The sequence below is a fragment of the Squalius cephalus genome (genome assembly GCF_949319135.1).
Source record: "Squalius cephalus genome assembly, chromosome: 4".
Classification (NCBI taxonomy): Eukaryota; Metazoa; Chordata; class Actinopteri; order Cypriniformes; family Leuciscidae; genus Squalius; species Squalius cephalus.
Genome location: NC_137125.1, coordinates 6477161 through 6501958, shown reverse-complemented (window position 1 = coordinate 6501958; position 24798 = coordinate 6477161). Strand labels below are relative to the sequence as shown.

Sequence of the window (24798 nt, the reverse complement as noted above, 5' to 3'; positions counted from 1 at the left end):
GTCCAGGCGAAGGTCCTTCGTCAGATCTGGATATGGCCTGGATCCGGCAGGCTGCGGGAAAACCTCGGGATAAACAAAGACACTAAAATTGGCGTAGATGCCATTCTTCTCATGATGTAACGAGTACATCAGGATTTATAGGAAGTGTTCTCGGTTCCGGCTGACCTAATCTATGCAGCCTAACATTGAATTATTGAAGTATAGAAGTCTATAATGTGTTATGTGTATGCTAGGTCAAAGAGATGTGTTTTTAGTCTAGCTTTGAACTGCCATGGGAACATTCCCAGGTGAAGGTAATGAGGAAATTAGGTGATATTTCATTGCTCCCTTCACCAAGTGCGTTCCAAACAGCTACATAATGGCACGCCAATGCTCTGCTCCTTTCAAAGTCCCAACTTCAAGGCTCTGCTCTTGAGTAGGGGATAGGGATGCTCACTTCCATATATTCTATATACCCTACAAGTGGACTACACAAAAATGCTCATACTCAGAATTAAGATCATATGTTTTCTTTATAAATCAATATTTTCAAACAATGTAAGTTTATGAGAGGATGTAAAACTATGTGAAAAAAACTAAATTAAAAAAGGCTACTAGTGAGTCTCCATGGTGATGAGTCTGCGTGGGATTTCAAGATCGCCCAAAATGTCCGGGATTCCAGACTGATCTCATGAAATGGCGTATGTATGACACGCCAATTCGTATTTCCATATTTGGCGTGTTATCAACACGCATAATCGCTTTTCAGCGTGTTTATCAACGCCGTTGATTTACGTTACATTACTGTATATAAATATATATGACCTACCCCAACCGCGTCCCTAAACCTACCCATCACTCGGGTTAATACCATTTATGAGTGTTCCCCTACCATCCTAGGAAAAAAAATATTGCTCCCCAGATGTAGATATACATTTTCCTCCGTTTCGCTCGGACATTTAACGGCGTACACATACACGCGGAATCACTCGGACGTTTAACGGCGTGAACATACACGCGGAAAGCTCAAAATGCGTATAAATAACACGCCACTTGACTTGAAAGTGGCGTGTATGTTTACGCAAAGTCATGATGTCATGTTGGGGATTCGGCTTTTGCATTCTACAGTCGCCATTCATCATGTTTACTGTGGCGAGCAGGATGAGGCTAGGGCCGCGGGAGAACGACGCGAGCCCGGTGGCGTGATTACCGATGAGCAGGACACGCTGCAGTCAAAGACGCACCATCTGTAAGACGCACCGGTCTCGTATCTCTCACGGAGGAGCAGGAATTTTCTGAGCAATGGTAAAACGCACATCAACCGATCACTTGTTTAGCGTTCATGTAAACACTACATTCAGATTCACCAATCGGAATGAATTTAGTTAGATTGAAACAAAAGGTGTGCATGTAAACAATGAATGGCGACTGCAGAAAGCAAAAACCGAATCCCAAACATTTTGGACGATCTCGACTGCCGGACATGTCCGGGAAAAAGAGGATGTATGGTAACCCCTACTACTCAGCTTTCTCCACAGAACAAGAGCCTGTTAACTTAGCTTCCAAAGAAAGATGGCTGACACTATGTGCAGATTCTGTGAGTGAGATCCTACCCCCTATGGGCGGGTTGAAAACATGCGGGACAGCCCCTACTACTGGCTGTAGTCTTTCGCCTCTGGCCAAAAAATCCTCAGATGACGTCATCGGAGGATTTTTTCCAGACAAAAAATGCATAAATCTCTCGTCTCAGGGGGATATGAGGGAGGAAAGCACGGTAATTCGAAAATACTACAGATTTTCTACTAATAAAAAGCTTAATGCTAAATCTTGAAGTATCCATTTAAGTGTAATTGCTTTTTTTTTTTTTTCATTAAGTACATTTCTGAGTAGAACATTAAAACTAGACTGAAAGTATACTTTATTTTTTACTTTATTATATACTTTATATACCAATACACATTTTTTTGTGAGGGGACTCTTTAACAAGGAAAAGAAACAGGGTCTCACATTTACATGACTTTTCAGAATGTATTTGTAAGTGTGATGTTTTTATTACACTGGTGACAATTTAATTGACTTTCTCTAGAGTGAATGTGCAGATGATTGCTGAAATTGCTCCTTTTTAGAAATTTCGTCACACTGAGGAAAACGGCTTTTTCTTTTCAGAATGAGTTTGCAAATGCCGTTTCAGCTCTGTGTGATATGTGAAACTCTTCTCACACTGAAGACACTTGTAAGGCTTCTCTCCAGTGTGAACTCTCATGTGAACCTTAAGGTTTCCTTTAACCGTGAAGCTCTTTCCACACTGTGGACAAGTGAAAGGCTTTTCTCCAGTGTGAACTCTCATGTGATTCTCAAGGTGTGCTTTGTTTGTTAAACTCTTTCCACACTTATGGCATAAGTAAGGCTTCACTACGGTGTGAATTTTTACATGATTCTTAAGGTGATTCCTGTCTGGGAAACTCCTTTTGCACTGATGACATGTAAAACGTTTCTCTCCTGAGTGAATCCTCATGTGATGATTAAGGGTTTCTTTACGTCTGAAACTCTTTCCACACTGATCACAAACAAACGGCTTCTCTCCTGTGTGAATTGTCATGTGAGTCTTAAGATTTCCTTTTACTGTAAAGCTTTTCCCACACAGTTTGCAGGTGAAAGGCTTCTCTCCAGTGTGATGTGTTATGTGGGCATTAAGGTCTCTTTTCTGTTTAAAACTGTTTCCACACTGAGAGCATATGAAAGGCTTCTCTCCAGTGTGAACTCTCATGTGAGTTTTAAGAGTTCCTTGTAGCGAGAAGCTCTTTCCACACTGTTGGCAGGTGTGAGGCTTCTCTCCCGTGTGAACTCTCAAGTGAGCATCAAGGATTTTTTTCTGTGCAAATCTCTTTCCACACTGAGGGCATATGAACGGCTTCTCTCCAGCATGGATTTTCAAATGGATTTTAAGGCTGTTTATTCGACTAAAACTCTTTCCACACTGAGGGCATACGAACGGCTTCTCTCCAGCATGGATTTTCAAGTGGATTTTAAGGCTGTTTTTTCGACTGAAACTCTTTCCACACTGAGGGCATATGAATGGCTTCTCTCCGGTGTGAATTCTCATGTGAGTCGTAAGATTTCCTTGTAGTGAGAATCTCTTTCCACACTGAGGGCAGGTGTGAGGGTTCTCTCCCGTGTGAACTCTCAAGTGAGCATCAAGGATTTTTTTCTGTGTAAACCTCTTTCCACACTGAGGGCATATGAACGGCTTCTCTCCAGCATGGATTTTCAAATGGATTTTAAGGCTGTTTTTTCGACTAAAACTCTTTCCACACTGATGGCATATGAATGGCTTCTCTCCAGTGTGAACTCTCATGTGAGTTGTAAGATTTCCATGTAGCGAGAAGCTCTTTCCACAATGTTGGCAGGTGTGAGGCTTCTCTCCAGTGTGAACTCTCAAGTGAGCCTCAACGGTTTTTTTCTGTGCAAATCTCTTTCCACACTGAGGGCATATGAACGGCTTCTCACCAGCGTGGATTTTTAAGTGGATTTTAAGGCAGTTTTTTCGACTGAAACTCTTTCCACACTGAGGGCAGGTCAAAGGGGTCTCTCCAGTGTGAACTCTCATCTGGATTTTAAGGTTTCTAGTTTCTGTTTTATGAGTCTGAGAGTAACTAAAAGATTTTTCTCCATTCATGAAATCATGATTTTTCTCTTCTATTTTAATTAGTTCTTGACTCTCCTCTTTCAGCTCCATCAAGTCTAGCGTGAAAAGAAACAAAAACAAGTTAACATAAGTTTATTGGCACAAAGCAACAGACATTAAAACATTAAGACATGTAAAACATCAAATCCAACAAGAATGCTAAATACTACACCCACTAAACAAATGTAAAATGTGTATGTCTTGTCAAAATGTTATTTCTTTGAAAGAAGCAGTCAAGCAAGAGGAGGCGACAGTAACTTTAAGTGTTTTTGTATCTTTTTCTAATTTGATTTAATTTGATCTAATCCCAGTTGTACTAGGAAACAGTGTTTGTTTACTGTGCTCACGAGCTGAAATCGCATTGGTGAAGTCTCGTTTGTTCGCGTTTTTTCAGTTTTTCAGTGCTCCAGTGAAGTTAACAATTTATTAGAATTTAGTTTCAATATTACTTCAGCTCTACGCTTAATCTGACTAAATCAGTGATAGACAGAAATCAAAAGGTCTTCAGATGACGTGCCTACTGCTCCGTTCATACATGCGCCTTTAGTTTGACCAATCCTGGACACAGAGCTGCGGTAGCACCAGCCTCCTCATAATCTACTAAAGGCCTATTTATACTTCTGCGTCGAACTCACGCTGTAGCTACGTCGTAGGCTGTGTGTAGCCTTCGGCATACCCTGACGTGCACCTCTCCAAAAATGTAACAACGCGTCAACTCTACCCGGACGCAAGCGCTGTGATTGGTCTGCTAGAACCCCTCCCTCGGGTTTCACATGCTCCCTCTGCAAGTGTAATTGCGCGTCAACGCGGACAACGACAAGGATTCTCCTAAGTTCTCAATCTTTCTCATTAAACCAATGACTGCAATGAAATTAAGACCATTTTACCAATCACACTGACACACTTAAAATGATACCAAACATGAAAAGGATAAACAATAGATTCACAAGATACACCATATGTGATATATAGACATTTTTGTGAACTTTTGGTGACTTGACTCAGGGGGGGAAGGAAGGGTGGAGGGAGAGGAGGATGCAGAGATAAGGAAGGAGAACAGTTTGGACAGGACACTGTAGTACAGCAGACGTGACAGCCCTCGTGTGAAGACCAAAGAGTGTGAAGACCAGCGACTCTACCTGTGCGACCGAGCAAGGACACCGACAGGGCACTAGAGTATTATTTTCTTATTTCTTTTCTCTTCTACATAACCGTTTTCTCATCTTTCTGTTTGTCACCTCTCTTTCACTATGTGCTTTCAAATCCCTACTATTACTAACACACATAAATCAAATGTCACACGTCGGAGGCAGCCAAATCCTAACAACCTGCGTACCTTTCCGGTGTCTTCTAGTACTTTATTCTCTTTCCTATCGGTCTCTGGAATTGACCAGTCCGCTGTAAACAAAGCTGATTTCATTACATCTATTTCTAGTCATTCAGGTCTCAGCCTATTGGCCCTGACTGAGACCTGGATCAGACCAGAGGACACTGCCACACCGGCTGCCCTCTCCACTAACTTCACTTTCACACACACCCCTCTCCTGACCAGAAGGGGTGGAGGTACTGCTCTGCTCATCTCAAACGATTGGAAATTTTATCATTTACTCCTGTCTGCCTAGCTGCTGGTTTGCGTCTGTATGCTCCGTATAGCTTCCTGCTTTTAATCTCTATTTACTAGCATTCCCTTTTGTTTATATTGCTAATATAACTTACTCATCAACATATTAGATATTGTCTAATATTGCCTATCACATTAATCTGGCATCGCTAGCTTTTATCTAAATCGTTATCGCTAGCACAGCACGCTAGTATCTCGCTAGCCTGTTAACCTGGCATCCGTGCTTGCCGTCTCGTGTGCGCTCGCACCGTTTACGCGTCCATCAAACAACTGTGGTAAGTAGGATCAGTCAACAAACACAGTGAGTAATGTTTTCTCCTGTTATTGTCACTTGCACTTCATGTCACATGTATAGTATATCCTTCTCTGTCAGCGGTGAGGACTACACGTGATAAATGCAGGGAGATAGTCAGGCTGACGGAGAATATTTCAGAACTAGAGACACGCATCCAAGCTTTAATCGAGGTTAATTGTAAGAGTGCAAGGGCTTTAGATACTGCTTTGGATGCGACTAGCTTAGTGAACTCTGTACACTGTTCTGTTCCAGCTGAAGCAGAGCCCGTGCAGCAGGGCAACTGGGTGACGGTGAGACACTGTAGACGCGGGACAAAACACCGCTCTTCTGTTCCAGTTACAACATTACACAGATTCTCCCCTCTCAGTGAAACACCCACTGAGAATCCTGCTGAATGTGCCCTAGTTATTGGCCATTCTATTACACGGAATGTGAAAAAAGAGACACCAGCCACCATAGTCACATGTTTGCAGCACTTCAGATTACTGTTATAAAAACGAGCCACGTCTGAAAGGAAAAGGCTGTAAAGCACTAAATGTTGCTGTAATCTATAGTAATATTTTCAGAATTAATGAAAGTCTAGTTTCAAATAGAATTCTTTTGAAGTAATCACTATCTAGTGTAAATGGCGGTTTATATTTGTGCTAGCTACTGTATACAGGCCACCAGGGCACCATTCAGACTTTATCAAAGAATTTGCTGATTTTCTATCAGAGTTAGTATTGGCTGCAGATAAAGTCATAATTGTTGGTGATTTTAATAAAAATGTAAATAACGAAAAAGCTGCATCTCCGTGCGTGCCGTAACTCTGTCTGACGCACCCACCGCTAGCCTAGCTTAGCACAAAGACTGGAGGTAAACGACTCCAGCTAGCATACTGCTCCCAATAAGTGACAAAATAACGGCAACATTTTCCTATTTACATGGTGTGATTTGTATAGTCACAGCGTTTACAAATAACAATGTCACATGAGACAGCCATCTTCTAACCGTATACATACTGGGAACTATATTCTCAGAAGGCGAAGCACTGCTACTTGGGCGGAGTGATTAGCGCAACACTCTGAGCAAACTCTCTGCTCCTCACCAGGGGGCTTCTCAGGCGCTGTGAGTAAACCACTCCGCAGAAGTCGCCTTCTGAGAATATAGTTCCCAGTATGTATACGGTTAGAAGATGGCTGTGTCTCATGTGACATTGTTATCTGTACACACTATGACTATACAAATCACAACATGTAAATAAATTTGGATGACTAGTAATTTCCTTTTACTTAATTCTGAAAAAACAGAGTTTCTAATGATTGGACCAAAAACCTCCACACATACTATAACCTAGAATACTGTCTAACACTTGATGGCTGCTCTGTCAAGTCTTCATCGTCGGTTAGGAACCTGGGTGTGCTCTTTGATACCAATCTTTCATTTGAAAGTCACGTTTCTAGCATCTGTAAAACCGTTCATGCATTCATGACCTCAAGGCTAGATTATTGTAATGCTCTACTGGGTGGTCCTGCACGCTTAATAAACAAACTACAGCTGGTCCAAAACGCAGCAGCTCGAGTTCTTACCAGAACCAGCAAGTATGACCATATTAGCCCAGTTCTGTCAACACTGCATTGGCTCCCTATTAAACATCATATAAATTTAAAAGTATTGCTGATTACTTACAAAGCACTAAATGGTTTAGCTCCGCAGTACTTGAGCGAGCTCTTAACGCATTATAGTCCTTCACGTCTATTGCAAACTCAAAACTCTGGCCAGTTAATAATACCTAGAATATCAAAATCGACTGCTGGCGGTAGATCCTTCTCCTATTAAGCACCAAAACTCTGGAACAGTCTTCCTACCATTGTCCGGGAAGCAGACACACTCTGTCAGTTTAAATCTAGACTAAAAACACATCTCTTTAACCTGGCATACACATAGAAAATTATAAATTCCTATTATTCAAATCAGTTAAATGATTATTAGGCTGCATAAATTAGGTCAGCCCGGAACCGGGGACACTTCCTATAACACCCAATGTACTTGCTACATCATAAGAAGAATGGCATCTACGCTAATGTTAATCTTTCTGCTTATTCCAAGGTTTACTGTAATCAGCCGGATCTGGGCCGTATCCAGATCAGATGGAGGACCTGTGCCTAGACACGACCACAACATATTCCTGAAGTGTCAGCAGAGATTGTGTCAACTAGACTCTCCCCTGTGAAGGCCTCATCGACATGACAGCCATCAGCACTGATCCTCAACAAACCCCTCTCCATACCGGCGTGACTCTGATCTTCAACCAGAGGGAACTGGATAGTAATCTGATTGTTCCAAACCAATCTGACTTCTGACCTGTAATGCTGCCTGAATCATAATCGTACACTGTTTGTACACTGGCCAGAGGAGATCTGAGCGACTGAGCCTGGGTTCTCCAAAGATTTTTCTTCCATTCTGTCACTGATGGAGTTTTGGTTCCTTGCCACTGTCGCCATTTTCCACCTTTGTTGCCATTGGCTTGGCTTGCTTAGTTGGGGACATTAAATTTAACATTTAATTTAATATTCAACAATAATATTGATCTGCCTGCATTGATACTATTATACAAGAACTGAACTAAGCTGGACAATGACATCATGGTTTACTCCAGAGCGGCTATATATATGTATGTATGAATGTATATATATATACACTCACCTAAAGGATTATTAGGAACACCATACTAATACTGTGTTTGACCCCCTTTCGCCTTCAGAACTGCCTTAATTCTACGTGGCATTGATTCAACAAGGTGCTGAAAGCATTCTTTAGAAATGTTGGCCCATATTGATAGGATAGCATCTTGCAGTTGATGGAGATTTGAGGGATGCACATCCAGGGCACGAAGCTCCCGTTCCACCACATCCCAAAGATGCTCTATTGGGTTGAGATCTGGTGACTGTGGGGGCCATTTTAGTACAGGGAACTCATTGTCATGTTCAAGAAAACAATTTGAAATGATTCGAGCTTTGTGACATGGTGCATTATCCTGCTGGAAGTAGCCATCAGAGGATGGGTACATGGTGGTCATAAAGGGATGGACATGGTCAGAAACAATGCTCAGGTAGGCCGTGGCATTTAAACGATGCCCAATTGGCACTAAGGGGCCTAAAGTGTGCCATGAAAACATCCCCCACACCATTACACCACCACCACCAGCCTGCACAGTGGTAACAAGGCATGATGGATCCATGTTCTCATTCTGTTTACGCCAAATTCTGACTCTACCATCTGAATGTCTCAACAGAAATCGAGACTCATCAGACCAGGCAACATTTTTCCAGTCTTCAACTGTCCAATTTTGGTGAGCTCATGCAAATTGTAGCCTCTTTTTCCTATTTGTAGTGGAGATGAGTGGTACCCGGTGGGGTCTTCTGCTGTTGTAGCCCATCCGCCTCAAGGTTGTGCGTGTTGTGGCTTCACAAATGCTTTGCTGCATACCTCGGTTGTAACAAGTGGTTATTTCAGTCAAAGTTGCTCTTCTATCAGCTTGAATCAGTCGGCCCATTCTCCTCTGACCTCTAACATCAACAAGGCATTTTCGCCCACAGGACTGCTGCATACTGGATGTTTTTCCCTTTTCACACCATTCTTTGTAAACCCTAGAAATGGTTGTGCCTGAAAATCCCAGTAACTGAGCAGATTGTGAAATACTCAGACCGGCCCGTCTGGCACCAACAACCATGCCACGCTCAAAATTGCTTAAATCACCTTTCTTTCCCATTCTGACATTCAGTTTGGAGTTCAGGAGATTGTCTTGACCAGGACCACACCCCTAAATGCATTTAAGCAACTGCCATGTGATTGGTTGATTAGATAATTGCATTAATGAGAAATTGAACAGGTGTTCCTAATAATCCTTTAGGTGAGTGTATATATATATATATATATATATATATATATATATATATATATATATTTACAGTGCTCTCCACAATTAATGGCACCCCTGGTAAATATGATCAAAACTGGCTGTAAAAAATAAATCTGCATCGTTTATCCTTTTGATCTTTCATTCAAAAAATGAAATAATGAAAAATGAAATTTCACATTATGAAATAAATGTTTTTCTCCAAAACACGTTGGCCACAATTATTGGCACCCTTTTATTAAATACTTTTTGCAATCTCCTTTTGACAAGATACCAGCTCTGAGTCTTCTTCTATAATGCCTGATGAGTTTGGAGAACACCTGACAAGAGATCAGAGACCATTCCTCCATACAGAATCTCTCCAGATCCTTCAGATTCCCAGATCCATGTTTGTGCTTCTTCTCTTCAGTTCAGCCCACTCATCAGGTCAGGGGACTGGGACGGTCATGGCAGAAGCTTCATTTTGTGCTCCGCAACAAATTTTTGTGTCGATTTTGATGTTTGATTTGGATCGTTGTCCTGATGGACGATCCAACCACGGCCCATTATAAGATTTCTAGCAGAAGGCATCAGGTTTAGATTTTTTATCTGTTGATATTTGATAGAATCCACGATGCCATGTATCTGAACAAGAAGTCCAGGACCTCCAGCAGAAAAATATGCCCACAACATTAAAGATCCAACAGTATATTAAATTGTACACATGGGGTACTTTTTATCCTTGTGTTCACCAAACCCATCTAGTGTGTTTGCTGCCAAAAAGCTATTTTTTTAGTCTCATCAGACCACAGAACCCTGTGCCGTTTGAAGTTCCAGTCATGTCTGACAATTAAATTAGCTGGAGTTTGTTTCTGGAGGAGCGAGGAGGATTTTTCTTGAAACCCTCCCAAACAACATGTGGGGATGTAGGTTTTTTTTTTGGCTTTCTGACCCCAAGACTCAACTAATCTCTGCAATTCTCCATCTGTGATCCTTGAAGAGTCTTTGGCCACTCAATCTTTCCTCATCACTGTGCATTAAGACAGTATAGACACACGTCCTCTTCCTGGCAGATTCGTAACATCTTTAGTTGATTGGAACTTCTTAATTATTGCCCTGATGGTCAAAATGGGGATTTTCAATTCTTTAGCTATTGTCTTACAGCCACTTTCTATTTTGTGATGGTCAACAATCTTTTGCTACACATCAGAACTATATTCTGTGGTTTTACTCATTGTGATGGATGATTAAGGGGATTTGGCCTTTGTGTTTCCTCATATTTAAACTCCTGTGAAACAAGAAGTCATAGCTGGACAGTTTCATGTTCCTAGTCACCCTGGTGTGCTTAAAAAAGGTAAATATTAATGGGAATATACTTCAGAGATATTTTACTCGTAAAAAATTCTAGGGGTGCCAATAATTGTGGCCAACGTGTTTTGGAGAAAAACATTTATTTCATAATGTGATTTCCCCCCACTTTCAATTCTTTTACTTCAATGGCAAATGGTAAATGGACTGCATTTATATAGCGCTTTCACAGACCTATGGCCACCAAAGCACTTTACATTAGCCTCACATTCACCCATTCACTCTCTCATTCATACACCGACGGCAGTGTCAGCCATGCAAGGCGCCATCCAGCTCGTCGGGAGCAGCTGGGGTTAGGTGTCTTGCTCATGGACACCTCGACACTTGGTCAGGAGGAACCGGGGATTGAACCACCAACCTTGCGGTTTGTAGACAACCTACATGAACCACTGAGCCACTTCCGCCCAATGAAAGGTTAGAATTTTGCACATATTTTGAATGAAAGATCAAAAGGATAAACGATGCAGATTTATTTTTTACAGCCAGTTTTGATCATATTTACCAAGGGTGCCATTAATTGTGGAGGGCACTGTATATATATATATAAATTAACTAAATTAATAACTTTTTTAAAACAAAAATGAAACATCACTGAACTTACTTAAGCTGGACTGTGATGCTATTTTCTTCTGGAAACAAACTGTTTTGCATTATTTTCCTGTTATCTCTGTAAAGCTGCTTTGACTTGACTTGACCAAGGGTCCTTCTCTGTGATATAATTTACTGTCACATGGTCACACTTCTTACACATTATTAACAAAAAGACTCCTTGAAAGACTCATACTTCTACGTTCAAAAGGCTGAGGCAAATACTAGCAGCCCTCAATAGACATTCATATTAAAAGACCAAATTCTGTACACACCTTATTAATAAACCACACTATACAAAAAAGCAGATGAACCCAGAATATGAACGTAATGCATTTAATTACATTATATTTATTTTAAAGCCTAAACTAATTTATTTAAAGCAAAACACCAGCGCTGGGCTTTATCTGTAGCCTGGGCTAAGTGTTGTATTTGTTTCAGCCGCCCTTTTCAAGATGGCACAGCGTTTACTCGCCCTAGGTAGAAAATGCTTGATTTGATTTGTTAAACATGAGGACTTATCCGTCTGGCATGGCTGCTCGCTCTAACGTTAACCTATAAATGTTCGCTATTATTAAGGCGCATATCCAAGTGTTTGTGAGGAGTGTGCATGACATGGAGGCGCAAGCGTGGTCACTTGCATTTTCCTATCAACAGTAGAAACAACTTAAAATACTCAATTTCTGGTCATATAGAAAGGAATAATACATCATTCGCAACTGCTTTTATTTGTGTAAACTCACAATTACAAGAAAACGTTTTGTTTTTGTAAAATGTTGTGCTTTTTGTAAAAGAAAACAAACAGGACGCGCTTTCATGGTCTCCGTGAACTGCAGAGTGTCTCAAAAATGACCTGAAAAACAGCGTATAGACAAGCCTCACAGACATGAGAAATATACCTATATAAAGCTTGAAATGTCCACCAATGGAAAAAAAAACAAATCGAAAGCAAATACCGTCTGATTATGTAATCCTGCTCGTATCCAGGGTTCTAAATTAACACCCGCCAACCCGCCAAATGCGGGTTAAAATTCATTTTGGCGGGTGTTAATAAAAACTTACTAGCCAGTTTGGCCGGTGATGCATGAGGCATTACATGCAGGGATGTAGTGGAGGCTAAACGCACGTAAACGCCGTTTACGCACCTCCCAAAATTCGGAAATAGCATTTACCCACCTCCTAAGTGTGTAAATTGCGTTTATCCATCTCTAAATTTCACGCTTTTCCAGAGAGCGCAGCACGCCGACACACACACACACTCACACACGGAAGAGAACGGCGCACACACGGAGCGGAAAAGACACGCTCGTGAAGTTACTAGCTGCGAGAGAACGAAACCTGATCGCCGAACACGGAGGGGCGGAACGGAACTTTTTTTTTTTTTTTTTCTTTCTGTTAATGTCGGCAGCCATTACACTTGTGGAAACTACAGTGCAACTTATATTGTCTTTCTTCTGTTAATTACAGAAACTTTTTTCTGAGTTTTCTTTAGCCTAAAGTTTGCGAGAAACCATGGAAACGAACGGACACAGAAAACACAAGAAATAAGACAAACGGAGTTGGCTAGTAAAGTAGGTTAATATTAAACGAAATGCGGCAGTGGTTGGGACAGACTTCTGGGGGCGAGAAGAGGAACGAGGCAGGGGATGAGGAGGGTATCGACAGAGAAATTAAGAAAAGAAAATGTAATGCCAAATGGCTGACGGGTCGTGAATGGCTAGTGTTTTTGATCACAATAATGTCGTCATGTATTGTCAGGATTGCCACATGTATAGCCTACTAAAAAAATAAAGAAAAAAAATTGGCTAGTGGATATTCTGATTGGCTGGTAACTTTAGAAAGTTACCAGCCACATTGGCTGGTGATCAAAAAAGTTAATTTAGAACCCTGCTCGTATCTACTTTACAGTGGAGATGTATGGTAGTAGACTACACTGATTTAGAAAACACTAGTTTATTAATAAACAATTAAAATGCTTTGTTATTTTTTTCAGACACATTTATTATCATAAGCCTACTTTTGCTGGTGCTTTACGGCAAGATTTATGCATGCGCTTAAGTGCGGAATAGGCTATATTCCTCCATGCACCCAGGATTTAATTAATATAAACGTGCGAATAGTTGATTAATTGCTTGAATGAATGACTACTAGTCGACTAGAAAAATCTTTAGTCTAATCTTATATGTTAATATATTAGGTATATAAAAAAGGTCTATATAATATATTTTAAAAAAGGGCCTCACTGATTCATTTAGCTTGGAGCCCCAGTGTAGGTTCGCCTCTGATTGGGGGCTGCTACTATTTGCTTCAGCTTTTTGAACATAAAAGTATAAGGCATGATAGGCTATATAAATATATATATATACATTTTATGTGGATAAAGGCATATTTTGTACATGACTACACATGTCCTAAGGCCTAGAAAATTGGTGGTCGACCGATATATCGCAGAGGCCGATATATCGGCCGATATTTTGAATTTTTTAGATATCGGCATCGGCCGATAAATCTTTCCGTTTGGCCGATATATTTCATAACAGTTTGTGACTGTGCATTAGCGCTTTTTTCCACTGACGCAAACAGAGCGAGCGAATTAACTGAATACACTCGCTCTGCTCCGCCCAGCACCGTAAGACAAGCCACTCAGAAGTGAAGCAGACATCTGACAGACACAGTAAATGACCATTCGCATTCGCTTTCTAACCTGACGCTACATTGTGTTACACACAAAAACACTCCGGCGTGCAGCAGAGTCTATTCAAACAGTACCGTGATATGTCAGATCCGCAGCCCAGCGGTAGCTCCAGTGGGGGTCACAGATGTGATATAAACGAATTCAAACAAAACTGAAAACATTTTACCTCACAAACAGCCAAATATCCTGTGACTGGCTGTTCCTCAGATACGCGTGTTGTTCTCGGGTTACATTTAAACTAGACGCTGTTTTCCAACGAACTCGCGTGCACGGAAAAGCTGGGTCGCGTGCATTACAGATCAGTTGGTCGCGTGAGGTGGATGAGAGGAGAATAATATTACGTTTGAAAATAAATCCTTGAAAATGTTATTCACTATCTACTGTATTTATTTATCCATGATTGGCGTAATATCGTGTGTAGTATACATTTTCATATGTTCATGTATGTCATGCAAATACATGTGATGGCTTCCAAAGTTTTAAAGAAACAAACAAGCAAAACTAAACGCATAAATCATTATTATTTAAATATACATGAAGTAAAACAACCTGTTTAAAGTAAATAGTGTAAATAAACTATGTGAGATTTATATTTAACTATGTATTGTATATAAAATGTATGTAATTTCACATACTATTTTGTCATTAATGTATGAATATTGTTTAGATTGGTTCATTAATGATAAATGTTATTTGTAACCTGCAGTAAGCAGCAGTAATTATTTATGTGACTGAAAAAATTACTGTAAATATTTAAGCAGAGGAGAAGCTGCACTAAAACTTTATTTATTGAAGTGTTACCTTACCTTTTTGTTTACATTTTAATTTCTTAGTAAATATTTTTTTATTGCAAAAAGAATATTGCATAAATATTATGTACAATAAATGTTCATTTAGTTTCACCAATTTTCTTTATGTCTCATTTACTGTATTCACATGTATTGTATCGGCCTCATATCGGCCAATCGGCCAGATTGCTTTCTCAATATCGACATCGCATCGGCCATTAAAAATCCCATATAGCATACGACCACTATAGAAAATATGTAGTTTTAAAGACAACATCTCGTTATTACGAGAAAAATATGTAGTTTTAATGACATATCTCGTTATTACGAGAAAAGATGTTGTCAAAACGACATATCTCGTTATTACGACATAATTGAGTGGAAAAAATAACATGTATGTGGCAGCAATGCGCCACCGTAGATCCTTGTGAAATTGCCCTAGAAATATAACTATAACCCACAGTCTGACCCAGGAGAACTGTTTAATTACAAACAGATCTTAAATCTGTCAATCATCAACATATTAGAGAAATAGGGTCCTCTATACTGTGTTCAGTTTTGCAGAAAAGTATTTGTGAAGAATATTTAATATTGTCAACTTCCATGTGCATCACACAAAAATATAACAAACACAAAAACAGCATTTCTAACATAAAAATATAAGTGTTTTTCAGTTTTATTTCCCTTGTTTTGGCAATTTATTATTTTTCCTAATTTAATGTGTGACGTCATTCACTTTGTCACGGGTTGCATGTAGTAAATATAGATAAAGAGACGCATGCCACAGAATAACTAAAGAAAGACTTTGAGAATTAAACTAACCTGTTTGTTCCTCAGTTTCTTCATGTTTGACACTGAATGATTCTTCAATCTTCACGTCTTCACTCTCCTCTTTAATAAACGCCATCTTTATAATAGTGTGTCATGTGGATCTCAGTCGCTTCACCAGGAGTTTTTCTGTGTGTTTGGACACTCTGTCCTGTTTAAGAGGAGAATAGTTAACAGAAAGAAAAACACTCAAATCTAAATCTCTGAGAGTGTGTCAATCAGATCTAGTTCAGTAGTTCAGTTCACTGGTAAGAGAGTCAGTCAGAGAGAGAGTTAATGGACTTAAATGACCTGATTAGACTAAAAACACTCTAAACTAAATCTCTGAGTGTGTGTCAATCAGATCTAGTTCAGTAGTTCAGTTCACTGGTAAGAGAGTCAGTCAGAGAGAGAGTTAATGGACTTAAATGATCTGATTAGACTAAAACACTCAAAACTAAATCTCTTAAAGAACGTCTCAATCAGGGGTGCGTTTCCCGAAAGCATCGTTGGCCAACTATGGTCGCAAGTTCATCGCAATGTCCATTGAACTCTATTGGTAACGAGGGAACTTGCGACCATAGTTGGCAAACGATGCTTTCGGGAAACGCACCCCAGATCTAGTTCAGTAGTTCAGTTCACTGGTAAGAGAGTCAGTCAGAGAGCGTTAATGGACTTAAATGATCTGATTAGACTAAAAACACTCAAAACTAAATCTCTGAGAGTGTGTCAATCAGATCTAGTTCAGTAGTTCAGTTCACTGGTAAGAGAGTCAGTCAGAGAGAGAGAGAGAGTTAATGGACTTAAATGATCTGATTAGACTAAAAACACTCTAAACTAAATCTCTGAGTGTGTGTCAATCAGATCTAGTTCAGTAGTTCAGTTCACTGGTAAGAGAGTCAGTCAGAGAGCGTTAATGGACTTAAATGATCTGATTAGACTAAAACACTCTAAACTAAATCTCTGAGTGTGTGTCAATCAGATCTAGTTCAGTAGTTCAGTTCACTGGTAAGAGAGTCAGTCAGAGAGAGAGAGTTAATGGACTTAAATTATCTGATTAGACTAAAAACACTCTAAACTAAATCTCTGAGAGTGTCTCAATCAGATCTAGTTCAGTAGTTCAGTTCACTGGTAAGAGAGTCAGTCAGAGAGCGTTAATGGACTTAAATGATCTGATTAGACTAAAAACACTCTAAACTAAATCTCTGAGTGTGTCTCAATCAGATCTAGTTCAGTAGTTCAGTTCACTGGTAAGAGAGTCAGTCAGAGAGAGAGAGTTAATGGACTTAAATTATCTGATTAGACTAAAAACACTCTAAACTAAATCTCTGAGAGTGTCTCAATCAGATCTAGTTCAGTAGTTCAGTTCACTGGTAAGAGAGTCAGTCAGAGAGCGTTAATGGACTTAAATGATCTGATTAGACTAAAAACACTCTAAACTAAATCTCTGAGTGTGTCTCAATCAGATCTAGTTCAGTAGTTCAGTTCACTGGTAAGAGAGTCAGTCAGAGAGCGTTAATGGACTTAAATGATCTGATTAGACTAAAAACACTCTAAACTAAATCTCTGAGTGTGTGTCAATCAGATCTAGTTCAGTAGTTCAGTTCACTGGTAAGAGAGTCAGTCAGAGAGAGAGTTAATGGACTTAAATGATCTGATTAGACTAAAAACACTCTAAACTAAATCTCTGAGTGTGTGTCAATCAGATCTAGTTCAGTAGTTCAGTTCACTGGTAAGAGAGTCAGTCAGAGAGAGAGTTAATGGACTTAAATGATCTGATTAGACTAAAACACTCTAAACTAAATCTCTGAGTGTGTGTCAATCAGATCTAGTTCAGTAGTTCAGTTCACTGGTAAGAGAGTCAGTCAGAGAGAGAGTTAATGGACTTAAATGATCTGATTAGACTAAAAACACTCTAAACTAAATCTCTGAGTGTGTGTCAATCAGATCTAGTTCAGTAGTTCAGTTCACTGGTAAGAGAGTCAGTCAGAGAGAGAGTTAATGGACTTAAATGATCTGATTAGACTAAAAACACTCTAAACTAAATCTCTGAGTGTGAGTCAATCAGATCTAGTTCAGTAGTTCAGTTCACTGGTAAGAGAGTCAGTCAGAGAGAGAGTTAATGGACTTAAATGATCTGATTAGACTAAAAACACTCTTAACTAAATCTCTGAGTGTGTGTCAATCAGATCTAGTTCAGTAGTTCAGTTCACTGGTAAGAGAGTCAGTCAGAGAGAGAGTTAATGGACTTAAATGATCTGATTAGACTAAAAACACTCTAAACTAAATCTCTGAGTGTGTGTCAATCAGATCTAGTTCAGTAGTTCAGTTCACTGGTAAGAGAGTCAGTCAGAGAGAGAGAGTTAATGGACTTAAATGATCTGATTAGACTAAAAACACTCAAAACTAAATCTCTGAGAGTGTGTCAATCAGATCTAGTTCAGTAGTTCAGTTCACTGGTAAGAGAGTCAGTCAGAGAGAGAGAGAGAGTTAATGGACTTAAATGATCTGATTAGACTAAAAACACTCTAAACTAAATCTCTGAGTGTGTGTCAATCAGATCTAGTTCAGTAGTTCAGTTCACTGGTAAGAGAGTCAGTCAGAGAGCGTTAATGGACTTAAATGATCTGATTAGACTAAAACACTCTAAACTAAATCTCTGAGTGTGTGTCAATCAGATCTAGTTCAGTAGTTCAGTTCACTGGTAAGAGAGTCAGTCAGAGAGAGAGAGTTAATGGACTTAAATTATCTGATTAGACTAAAAACACTCTAAACTAAATCTCTGAGAGTGTCTCAATCAGATCTAGTTCAGTAGTTCAGTTCACTGGTAAGAGAGTCAGTCAGAGAGCGTTAATGGACTTAAATGATCTGATTAGACTAAAAACACTCTAAACTAAATCTCTGAGTGTGTCTCAATCAGATCTAGTTCAGTAGTTCAGTTCACTGGTAAGAGAGTCAGTCAGAGAGAGAGAGTTAATGGACTTAAATTATCTGATTAGACTAAAAACACTCTAAACTAAATCTCTGAGAGTGTCTCAATCAGATCTAGTTCAGTAGTTCAGTTCACTGGTAAGAGAGTCAGTCAGAGAGCGTTAATGGACTTAAATGATCTGATTAGACTAAAAACACTCTAAACTAAATCTCTGAGTGTGTCTCAATCAGATCTAGTTCAGTAGTTCAGTTCACTGGTAAGAGAGTCAGTCAGAGAGCGTTAATGGACTTAAATGATCTGATTAGACTAAAAACACTCTAAACTAAATCTCTGAGTGTGTGTCAATCAGATCTAGTTCAGTAGTTCAGTTCACTGGTAAGAGAGTCAGTCAGAGAGAGAGTTAATGGACTTAAATGATCTGATTAGACTAAAAACACTCTAAACTAAATCTCTGAGTGTGTGTCAATCAGATCTAGTTCAGTAGTTCAGTTCACTGGTAAGAGAGTCAGTCAGAGAGAGAGTTAATGGACTTAAATGATCTGATTAGACTAAAACACTCTAAACTAAATCTCTGAGTGTGTGTCAATCAGATCTAGTTCAGTAGTTCAGTTCACTGGTAAGAGAGTCAGTCAGAGAGAGAGTTAATGGACTTAAATGATCTGATTAGACTAAAAACACTCTAAACTAAATCTCTGAGTGTGTGTCAATCAGATCTAGTTCAGTAGTTCAGTTCACTGGTAAGAGAGTCAGTCAGAGAGAGAGTTAATGGACTTAAATGATCTGATTAGACTAAAAACACTCTAAACTAAATCTCTGAGTGTGAGTCAATCAGATCTAGTTCAGTAGTTCAGTTCACTGGTAAGAGAGTCAGTCAGAGAGAGAGTTAATGGACTTAAATGATCTGATTAGACTAAAAACACTCTTAACTAAATCTCTGAGTGTGTGTCAATCAGATCTAGTTCAGTAGTTCAGTTCACTGGTAAGAGAGTCAGTCAGAGAGAGAGTTAATGGACTTAAATGATCTGATTAGACTAAAAACACTCTAAACTAAATCTCTGAGTGTGTGTCAATCAGATCTAGTTCAGTAGTTCAGTTCACTGGTAAGAGAGTCAGTCAGAGAGAGAGAGTTAATGGACTTAAATGATCTGATTAGACTAAAAACACTCTAAACTAAATCTCTGAGTGTGTGTCAATCAGATCTAGTTCAGTAGTTCAGTTCACTGGTAAGAGAGTCAGTCAGAGAGAGAGAGTTAATGGACTTAAATGATCTGATTAGACTAAAAACACTCTAAACTAAATCTCTGAGTGTGTGTCAATCAGATCTAGTTCAGTAGTTCAGTTCACTGGTAAGAGAGTCAGTCAGAGAGAGAGTTAATGGACTTAAATGATCTGATTAGACTAAAAACACTCTAAACTAAATCTCTGAGTGTGTGTCAATCAGATCTAGTTCAGTAGTTCAGTTCACTGGTAAGAGAGTCAGTCAGAGAGAGAGTTAATGGACTTAAATGATCTGATTAGACTAAAAACACTCTAAACTAAATATCTGAGTGTGTGTCAATCAGATCTAGTTCAGTAGTTCAGTTCACTGGTAAGAGAGTCAGTCAGAGAGAGAGTTAATGGACTTAAATGATCTGATTAGACTAAAAACACTCTAAACTAAATCTCTGAGTGTGTGTCAATCAGATCTAGTTCAGTAGTTCAGTTCACTGGTAAGAGAGTCAGTCAGAGAGAGAGTTAATGGACTTAAATGATCTGATTAGACTAAAAACACTCTAAACTAAATCTCTGAGTGTGTGTCAATCAGATCTAGTTCAGTAGTTCAGTTCACTGGTAAGAGAGTCAGTCAGAGAGAGAGTTAATGGACTTAAATGATCTGATTAGACTAAAAACACTCTAAACTAAATATCTGAGTGTGTGTCAATCAGATCTAGTTCAGTAGTTCAGTTCACTGGTAAGAGAGTCAGTCAGAGAGAGAGAGTTAATGGACTTAAATGATCTGATTAGACTAAAAACACTCTAAACTAAATCTCTGAGTGTGTGTCAATCAGATCTAGTTCAGTAGTTCAGTTCACTGGTAAGAGAGTCAGTCAGAGAGAGAGTTAATGGACTTAAATGATCTGATTAGACTAAAAACACTCTAAACTAAATCTCTGAGTGTGTGTCAATCAGATCTAGTTCAGTAGTTCAGTTCACTGGTAAGAGAGTCAGTCAGAGAGAGAGTTAATGGACTTAAATGATCTGATTAGACTAAAAACACTCTAAACTAAATATCTGAGTGTGTGTCAATCAGATCTAGTAGTTCAGTAGTTCAATTCACTGGTAAGAGAGTCAGTCAGAGAGAGAGTTAATGGACTTAAATGATCTGATTAGACTAAAAACACTCTAAACTAAATCTCTGAGTGTGTCTCAATCAGATCTAGTTCAGTAGTTCAGTTCACTGGTAAGAGAGTCAGTCAGAGAGAGAGTTAATGGACTTAAATGATCTGATTAGACTAAAAACACTCTAAACTAAATATCTGAGTGTGTGTCAATCAGATCTAGTTCAGTAGTTCAGTTCACTGGTAAGAGAGTCAGTCAGAGAGAGAGTTAATGGACTTAAATGATCTGATTAGACTAAAAACACTCTAAACTAAATATCTGAGTGTGTGTCAATCAGATCTAGTAGTTCAGTAGTTCAGTTCACTGGTAAGAGTCAGTCAGAGAGAGAGTTAATGGAGTTAAATGATCTGATTAGACTAAAAACACTCTAAACTAAATCTCTGAGTGTGTGTCAATCAGATCTAGTTCAGTAGTTCAGTTCACTGGTAAGAGAGTCAGTCAGAGAGAGAGAGTTAATGGACTTAAATGATCTGATTAGACTAAAAACACACTAAACTAAATCTCTGAGTGTGTGTCAATCAGATCTAGTTCAGTAGTTCAGTTCACTGGTAAGAGAGTCAGTCAGAGAGAGAGAGTTAATGGACTTAAATGATCTGATTAGACTAAAAACACACTAAACTAAATCTCTGAGTGTGTGTCAATCAGATCTAGTTCAGTAGTTCAGTTCACTGGTAAGAGAGTCAGTCAGAGAGAGAGAGAGAGAGTTAAATGAAAACACTCAAAACTACCACTACAAGGAACACATACTACACAGACAGTTAATATTTAGGCATTTGTAAATTATATGTAATTAGATTAGACTGTGATGAAAACATTTTCATTGTTGATTTTCAGTTGATTTGTAGAAGTTGTCATTCCACATGTGTGTGTTGTTGTTCTTGCTGCATTTACACTGGTGAACTGCAGGAGTCGTCAGCGGGATCGGTGATTCGAGCGCGTACAAACTCTGAATCATTTGATTCATTTGAATCTGAACCGGTTTCGAAAAGCTCCGTTTCTCTATCATTGCTTGCCAGAGAGCAAACAGCGTGTTTATGATGAACTGACTCACAATATAGGGAGCGAAATGAGACGAACATTTTTTTGTGTTATACATGTTTAGGCTACTCAAAAAAAATGTTATTTACACTCTACTCATAAAAAAATATGCTCATTACTGCTATTAGATTGACTACAATGTTGTTTTAATTAATAATAAACTTATTTCACAGTTCTCAATATAATTGTTTGAACGGGTTGTATTGATTTAAACACGTTAGATAATTAAAAAACAAACCTTTCTTCAGCAGAATCACAGATGCAGGAGCGCGGCGCAGCCTTATGACGTCATGTCACCACACCAAAATAAAAGTCCCCACTCGACATTCACAAACAGAAAACACATTCAAATGATAAGATAAAGAATTGATTCAAAGGATAAATTGTAGATTCCCAAAGCTACCAATACCACTGAGATTTTTTCAAAAGCTTCTGGCTTATGTCAAAATTATGCCAACTACAGATGATGATGATGATGATGATGCATTTTATTTGTAATGCGCTTTTCTCCAACCCAAAGCGCTACACAGTATAGTAAACATTATATAAGATAGTTAAACAATAATTAAAAACAGAAAAATCAAACAAAAAAATATAAATAAGATACACTTCAAAGACAATAAGCATTTTTAAAAAGATGGGTCTTTAGAGACCTCTTAAAGCAGTCCAGAGTTGGGGAATTTTTAACCGCAAAAGGAAGTTTATTCCACAACCGTGGGGCGGTAACCGTAAAGGAGCGACCACCCATCGACTTTAATTTGAATGTGGGCTGCTGTAGAGTAGAAGAGTCAGACGAGCGGAGAGAACGATTTGGAATGTAAGGAGCAACTAGATCACAAAGGTTTTCCGGTGCTATCCCATGAATGGCTTTATATGTTAAAATCAAGATTTTAAAATCGATACGTGCCGTTACTGGAAGCCAATGGAGTTCATAAAGAACAGGGGAAATATGCTGCTGGACAGTTGTGTGTGTTAATACACGTGCGGCCTAGTTTTGGATATACTGTAATTTCTTAATATGTTTATCAGGGAGACCAGAGTATAGTGCATTACAGTACATAAAACTTCACATCGAGGTACAATACACATTTTTATGTTATACTTTACCATTTCAATCATGCTCTGATCTGCATCTTTCTCAAGCAAGGAGCAAACCACGCATAATCATCTGCATTCCCTAGAAACAGTGGGTTTAGTTTGTAACTGTGGCAACTTCATTCTTTCTGAGTAAATGAATCATGGTACTCTACAAATGTTTAATTTGTGAGTAAGAAAGAAAATACATTTCACCAAGTATTCACACACACACAGATGGATGACAATTTAAACCAGGGGTTCCCAATTCCAGTCCTTTTGCCACAAGTCACAACTATCATGATTACGGGTTAAATAAGATAAAAAGGCATATTACCAAATTACGGTTATTTTTATATGATCGATCGCTTTATATGATGAACAGATTGAAGTTTGGCTTTTATTCACATATGAACATTGATCACCAAAACATAAACAGAAGCTTAACCGAAACTGCTTGACGCACGAGAACACGATGCTGAAGCAATGCACAAGCTACTTCTAATCGTGCCATGTTCATGTCTTGTGCAGATGTCTGGACAGTATTGATGACTCCACTCTTAAGATAATCTTCAGCAAAAACTACAAAATGACATTTTAGCAGAAAACAATAATTTTAGAGGTTTTTAGAGGTAAATGATATACAATTGGTAGTATTAGCTTCATAATAACATTTGTACAAACACATTTACCCTTAACACTAAAATGCCACAGCTGCTGGAGTCCTGTGTGGAGGCATTGTGCGCACCATCCATTTTTCTCCCTGTTCTCCACAGCCTGTCAGCTTCAAGAAATTCCTAATTATTGTTTAAAAAAAAAGAAAGAAAATAATATAACAGAGACAGCATCAGGCAGATTCTCTTAACATAAAATCTGATCAATCTGTATGCTTTTAAAGCTAAAACATTCTCACAAGCACTGTTACCTCCAGTTCTGTAGTAATTTTCGCTCATAGGCACCTTCGTTTGCCAGTGGATCTCTCAGCAGAAGGACCTTGTCAGACATGTTGACGATCTAAAAATATTTAGTAAATGAATGTTATTCTCTCATCACATTATGACATTTATATTTATTTAAGAGATTGTTGTTTTCAAAGCGACTGAGCTGTGCTTCATCAAAAGTCAATCAAAATATCTTTATAAATGATCATTTATGTAAATAATATTGCAGTGTAGAATGAACAATGAAAGGTAACCAAACCACTAAAGTCCAGTGACCCCCAATGTTTACAGGGCACATCCACTCTTCTTCCACTGGACATTTCATCTGAGGAATGGTTTTGATAAAGATTGTTATTGATAATTTATATGGCAAGATAATAACTGTGACAAATAAATTACCTTTCTGATTCCCTTGAATTTTCCAGAAAACAATGAACTTGCAACAACAGCACAGAGCTGGTGAACAGGTTTCTGTGAAAAACAATAACATTTTATAATGCAAAATTGGTAACGCTTTACAATAAAGTTCATTAGTTAACTACATTAGTTAACATTAACTAATAATGAACTGCTCTTATACAGCATTTGTTAATCTTTGTTAATTTCAACATTTACTAATACTTAATTAAAATCTTGTTAACATTAGTTAATGCACTGTGAACTAACATAAATAAAACTATGAACAGCTGTATATTTATTAACTAACGTTTACAAAAGATTAACAAAACCAG

The 24798-nt window shown here is 38.7% G+C and overlaps 1 protein-coding gene across 2 annotated transcripts in view; it reads right to left on the bottom strand.

The window, feature by feature from the left end:
* Window positions 1-1955: 1955 nt before the first annotated feature.
* Window positions 1956-24798, bottom strand: part of LOC307157248 (uncharacterized protein) — a 175885-nt gene continuing 153042 nt past the window's right edge. The window contains exons 1-3 of one of the 2 annotated variants that reach the window (XM_079869114.1): window positions 22291-22364; window positions 15719-15875; window positions 1956-3720 (exon numbers count right to left, since the gene is read on the bottom strand). In XM_079869114.1, the coding sequence (XP_079725240.1) occupies window positions 2114-3720; window positions 15719-15803 (1692 nt within the window). In that variant the 5' untranslated portion in view covers window positions 15804-15875; window positions 22291-22364 and the 3' untranslated portion in view covers window positions 1956-2113. Of the gene's footprint in view, window positions 3721-15718; window positions 15876-22290; window positions 22365-24798 lie in introns of those variants that run through there. The other variant, XM_079869115.1, reaches the window with a different exon arrangement.